The 6,387-nt window shown below is 33.7% G+C and overlaps 1 protein-coding gene across 2 annotated transcripts; it reads right to left on the bottom strand.

Annotated features, from left to right (window-relative positions):
• Positions 1–436: 436 nt before the first annotated feature.
• On the bottom strand, positions 437–3,736 carry LOC103491701 (uncharacterized). 2 transcript variants are annotated; one of them, XM_008451758.3, is made up of 2 exons: positions 2,441–3,736; positions 437–720 (listed from the first exon to the last, which is right to left on the bottom strand). In XM_008451758.3, the coding sequence occupies exon 1, from the start codon at positions 3,401–3,403 to the stop codon at positions 2,453–2,455; it is 951 nt and encodes a 316-aa protein (XP_008449980.1). In that variant the 5' UTR covers positions 3,404–3,736; the 3' UTR covers positions 437–720; positions 2,441–2,452. The 2 variants fall into 2 exon arrangements, with proteins under 2 accessions (XP_008449980.1, XP_008449979.1); XM_008451757.3 differs by lacking the exon at positions 437–720 and adding an exon at positions 2,176–2,286.
• Positions 3,737–6,387: the final 2,651 nt, after the last annotated feature.

The following is a 6,387-nucleotide window of genomic DNA, read 5'->3' as shown; positions in this document are numbered from 1 at the left end:
GAGATGCCTGCAAGATGAAAAAAAGAAAATAAATAGCCTAAATCAACTTGGAACAATTAAAAATTAGATTAGGTTTATACATTTAAGATTCAAATGTTCTACCAAGAGGACAAAAAAAAACCTATATATAACATAATTCGGAGGAAAAAAAAACAAAAAACAAAAAATCTAAAAACTTAATGGATAGCACGAGAGAATATTCTATAGAGTGACAAGATAGATTAAAAAAATGGGAGTTTGAAAGAGGTTAGGGAGATTGGGAGGTTAGAGATCAAGAGGTTCTGTTTAAACAAATATTTTCTCTTTTTAATGTTATGTTTTAGGTTAAAAAGAAGGAAAGGAAATTTTCATTAAAAGCAAAATTGACATTTCACCTTCATTTTGTCTTAAAATTCAACTTTTTTTTTTCACATTCAATCCTAAAAGTCATTTACCCGCCAAAGTTGACCTATTTTTGGCCATTTCCTAAACTTTTTACATAAAATCTTTGAAGTTTGACAAATATAACATTTTGGTCAAATGTTTCAGTGACTCGTCCAAATGATCTTCAAAGGATGTGCTAAAACAAATACTTTAACTTGGCACATTTGATATTTGAACCACCAATGACTAAGAAAAGAAAAGAAAGGTAATGTTTTTGTGAAACAATTCCTTCTCCCAACAAACATTGAAAGCAAACCTGCGAATGGATTTTAGCTTTCGCTCCAAAAGAAGAAGAGACTGCATAAAAAGGAATGAAAAAAAATAATAATAAATCGATGCACCGACAAAGACATTTTTAGTTAAGAATACCATTATTGACAAAGCACCAAGAAACTGCAGCTAAAACATGAAAATTTGAAATTTTATTTCGATCTGAGGATTGATTGATGACACCAAAACGATTCATCTAAAATAATTGACACAAAAGTTACCTTCTTAGTTAAAGGTAGAAGACTTTTGATGATATTTCTGCCCTTATTCCTTTATTTATTTAATTTAAATCTATGATTAAAGAGAAAGATGCGCTAGAAGTTGAAAATATGTTTGGGAATGATTTAAAAAAGTTAGATCAATTTTGTCAAATCCAAAATCTCTGGAAAAAAACATGCAACTGTAAAAAACTTAATTTGGAAAGAAAGCAATCATCGCATTGGATTTTATAGACGAAGATTGAGTAGGGCAAGACAACTACTACTTGAAACAATCCCCATAAAGCTGAATATAAATACACATCTTCATTTGAAAAGTAGACCCTCCCAGCCCTAACTAGCAACCAAACAAGTGGGGTGCATAATGATATAATTGCTCTACCTGATATCTCTAACCTCCTGGTCAATAATACATGTTCTATATTCACATTGGCGAATTCATAAATCCTCCATTCCACCCCCATGACCACATCCACAAGTACTCAGTAGTTTCAGGCTCTAACAATTCTCTTGAAAATAACAGAGGGAGGGCGGAACCTGGTTCCATTTCCTTTTCTCTATATTCCAAAATTGAACTTTCCACCGCACATAGAAGACATCAATCCATAAACAAAACATTACTCTTAACCATAACATCTCCTCACTGGCATTAACCAATTCAACTACCTAGAAAATAAGAGCGGGTTTCATTCTCTTTTCTTATTGGATGGGAAATGCCATATTTCATTCTGAAATTGAATTTTTCTTTAACAAGATAAGATAATCCCATTCCAAAACCATCCAGGGAGGATTTGGGTTTACATGATATGTAAGGAACAAATAATTGCTTGAACAAAAGCAATCTCTGCCCCCACCCTAACAGACCTACCTAATTTGGGTTTCCAGAGGAGTAACAAGGGTACATATTCATCAACTGATCCTTACACTTCCAAGGTAAATACATGAGAATCAAGCTCCTAGAGAAAACAAACATCGTCCCTCAGCATTTCACACTTAGCTCTAAGTTTGAGAAACCAAGCATGTTAAAGTTCTAGTAGACAAAGTAATTCAATAAGAAAACATGAGTGCAAACTCAAGAAAGAGAAATTATCTTTCAAATTTCAAGTATCGTCCCTTTTTACAGTGCACATGCTGTGATTCCAGTATCACATTCAAGTGAAGGGATACCAAAAGGGATCAGATTCAAAATAAAGCAATGATATCCCCACAGAAAGCATACAGTTCAAAAAGCAATAAAGTAAGGATGAAATCTTGCACTTCGATATAATCAAGTATGAAGGCCCACAGCATGTTTGGTATATTCAAGGAGAAACTGAAGCGCTGAAACCAGTCAAATCAAGATAGCTACTCTTTCTAAGTAGAAGTACCTGAATATCTTGTAAAAGGTTCATTTGGGAGGGAGGGGGGGTCAGATTATACAAAGAAAAATTTGTTGATACTGAGAAGCAGAAAATAAAAATGCTCAAAATATTTGATTGCAATGACCAGCACAACTACAACAAGAACAAAAAGTTGAAGAAAAAACCAACCAAATAAAGAGATTAAGCTTGATTGCCCGTCAATGCTTTCATCTGTATATGATTGTTGTCCCCACCAATAGCAGCAGCTGGTAAAGCTTCATAAGACCCAACTCTCCGAACGCCAACAGTCTTGGCAATGACAGCATAAATGACAATTACAATGAGCAGAACAAACATAACATGGATCAGAAAAGCAAGATCCAAAATGGCAACAGCCCTGAGCCGGGATTCCTCCAAATCGCACTTGGTGGATCCCTCCACGCCACTCACCACATCCAGCAACCTGTGACACCCTTCAGGAATGAAGGCTTCGACATAGAGCGAAAGCCCCGTCTGCAGCACCCAAAGACCCTGGAGGAAGAACGTTGCCCCCAAACCCACATCGGCGACGAAGAGCCTGGGCAAACAAGCAAGGACCAGGCAGAGGAAGGAGGCCAGGGCGGAGATCTTACCGGAGACAGAATCACATTTGGCTTGAAGATCGGAAGTCTGAACAGAAGCAGCTGAGGAAGAAACAGAGTATTGCAAGAAGAAAAGAGCGGAGGCTAGGGCAAAGAAGAGATCGGAAGGGAGAGGGAGAAGAGAGGTGGAGTCGGAGAGGAGAATGGCGAGCGTTAGAATGAGAAAGAGGAAGATGACGGCGGCTGATTGAAGAGAAATGAAATGGTGAACAGGGGTGCTACCCTTGAGAAGAGGGTCAGGGTCGGCGGCGACAATGGCTTGATGGGCAAAGGCGATAACGAGACATGGGATTGAGAGATAGAGTTGCAGGTAACGGAGGCCGTAGTGATGGTGATGCTGATGATGGGGAAGATGAAGCTGATGCGAGGAAGACGGCGGGAAAGGATGGTAGGGCCTGGCGGAATAGGACAGAGGGGATTTAAGGAAATTGAGGGTAACGGAGACGATGTGGTAAAGGCCAAGGGAGAGGAGCGCCGAGGATGAGAAAACATGGAAGATCATAGCAGCCATTGTTCTCTCTCTCTCTGACTCAAAATATAGAGAGAGAAGCCAGTTTCAGATTTAGGGTCTGATTCAGATCCGGAAGGTTAGAAACATATTGGATAGTGGGTGGAGTTTTAGGGAATAGTTGGTGAAGGGAGGATAGGAAGTGGTTTGTTACTGGCGTCGTCGGAGCCGGAGGAAGCTGCCGTGAGTAGGTTGAAGAAGAAGAGGGGGAATCTGCAGGAACAGTTGAAGGAGACGGAGAACTGGTCGAGAAAGAGAGAAAGAGAGAAAGAGAGAAAGAGGTTGTTTCTGTCAGCAACAGCCTAAGAAATGCATTACATTGAGTCCTTTCATTACTTTCTCCCTCTCTTTGTATTTGCTATGAAACAAAATTAAATTATAAATTATGAAAAAATAGCAGCATTTTTTTTTAATTAATATAATAAAATAAACTTAGATTATGTAGCAAAAAATTTTATTATACTTATAGACTTCCGTCTATATTGATAGAAGCATATCAGTGATTATTGAGGAATATGCAATAATATTATAACTATCCCTAGCTACGGTAGATTGTAGATATTATTTAAAATCTCTAATTAATTAGAGTAAACACTATTTCAAAACTTTCAATTTTCTACCATTTTTACTATTCAACGTTATCATTTCTTTTATTCATTGTTATAGTATTTACTATTTTCTTCTCAAACTAAGATAATAATTCATACCACAAACACATGTTATTATAGCCCAAACTAAAATAATATACATCCAAAACACAAACTATTATAACTCATCTATAATAACCTAGGACTATAATAAATCAATCCTTAGCCCAAATACACTAGGGGTGTAAGAATAACTCAAATAACCCAACAATCCGAACTATCCAACCTATATTATATGGGTTAGGTTAGTTAAAAATGTGGATTGGGTTGGGTTGAGATTTTAATTTTTTTCGGGTTGGGTTGGGTCTCGGGTTGGAGGGTTGAAAAATTCAGGTCAACTCAACCCACCCTAGATTAATATCTATATATATATATATATATATATGAAACTTTGAATTAATGGATATTTAAAATTTTGAATGTACGACAATTTTGATTTTTTTTAAAGGAACAATTTTGAATTTTACAAACATTAGAATTTAGAAACGAAAAAAAAAAAACAATACAACATGTTGGCTTGGGTTTGAAACTTAATTCGGGTTGTTGGCCACCCAACCAACCCGAAAATATGGGTTGAGTTGAGAATGTCTCCCAACACAACCCATTTACACCCCTACTTACACCCCCTACAAGATACTACAAATGTTGTTCTTATGACAAACTAAACGACCAACAACCCTAATTGGATGACTAAATGTTGTCCTTTAAATATGCTTAGTGGAACCATAATAATCAAAAACCCTAACTTACATAGGAAAACCACTCATTGAATAAACAAAGATGTCCGTAGGAGAAATAGAAAAGATAACCATTAATAAGGAAAGTATCTTGTAAAACGAACAATTTTGCAGACTATCCCTTTTTCAAAACAACAGTGTAATGACATTTTCGATATCTAAAACTATAAAATAAATATTGTCAAACTCATAACAACCTAACAAGTTTAAATAAATTTATCATTATACTAATGATACAAATAGATTTAATTTAGAATTATTTTTTCAATTAGATAGTAAGGGATTTAGTTCATATATTGATTGTGAGAGTAATTTTTTAAAACTTTTTTTTTTTTTTTTTAGTTTAAGGGTATTTTAACGACTTTTCAGTAATTGAGAGATATTTTTTAAACAAAACATTAACGTTTTCCATTCAAAATATTTTTTAAACAAAACTTTAACGTTTTCCATTCAAAACTTTAATAATAATGGTATTTTTGAACCATTCTTGAAAGTTTTTGAAACTTTCAAGAATTGTATTTTTTAAACTTTTGAAAGATTTTTAAAAAATTATGAATATTTTTTACCGAATATGCAAAGTTAAAATAAAAATTTCTTCTCAAAATGTACTAAAAACAATAACTAGTCAAATAAAAACAGTCTTAAAATCCTTCGATTATTTGCTTTATTGGTATATTGAAATCATGAAATGTGTAATTTTATTTATTCATTTGTTTGTATTGAAGTACAGAGATGAGAAAAAAAAAAGGACAATTAACACAGTATTAATGGCTTATGCTATATAACAACAATGATATTTTTTAAAAAAAACTTTTTTATAAGCTTAAAAAAATATCATTGTTTGTTTTTCCCGAGAGGAATTATATATGGTCACAATGAATAAAATTGAGTTCCATTTCCTATTGATTCTAAGAGCATTTTTTAAATTTTTAAAAGTTTAAAGATTTGTGTGTCAATAGTCAAATTCAAATACATTTGTTTACTTTAATATTGTTTTAATTGTTGGGTTTTATGTTCTAAACTCGTGATTTGTGAATGTTAAACTATTCAATTATACAAAAAAGTTGTTATTGAGGTATTATTCGATAAATTGTTATTGAATAAAGTGATTTGCTTATTATAAACTTTGAATTCAATAAACCAAGGTTTCTTGACTATGGAATGAATACTTGAATTTTATGTAGTGACATAAAAGTGGATCAAGTTCAAGTTTATAGTTTAAATGGTTTATAGTATAATTGTGATATGAAAACCCTATAACTTGAAAAGTTAAGAACCCAATTGGTGAACCCCTAATATCAAATTCTAAAACTCTCAAATCAATTTAACAACAATCCAAAGGGAAGAATTAGAATTGGATTGTTTTTTGATAGAAGACCAAGAGATAGGACTCAAGGTTTGAACACTCCACAAACAAGATGATCAAACTTACCTGAATGCTCAAGCATGAAACCCTTTAGATCAAGAATTGCAAAGGTTAGTGATGAAACTCTATCATCAACATAGACGAAAACTTCATTCCAAATTCAACATACCAAAAATTGTTTTTACAATCTCATAGCAAGGCTTAAATAGTCTTCTCAATAAAACCCCTAATTCATCA

This window comes from Cucumis melo, chromosome 6 (assembly GCF_025177605.1).
Source record: "Cucumis melo cultivar AY chromosome 6, USDA_Cmelo_AY_1.0, whole genome shotgun sequence".
Taxonomy (NCBI): domain Eukaryota; kingdom Viridiplantae; phylum Streptophyta; class Magnoliopsida; order Cucurbitales; family Cucurbitaceae; genus Cucumis; species Cucumis melo.
Note: the sequence above shows the minus strand (reverse complement) of the source record. Positions and strands in the feature narration are given on the sequence as shown.

Excerpts from the sequence above, each read along its gene's own strand:
- LOC103491701 (XM_008451758.3), bottom strand. The coding sequence starts at position 3,403 with ATGGCTGCTATGATCTTCCATGTTTTCTCATCCTCGGCGCTCCTCTCC.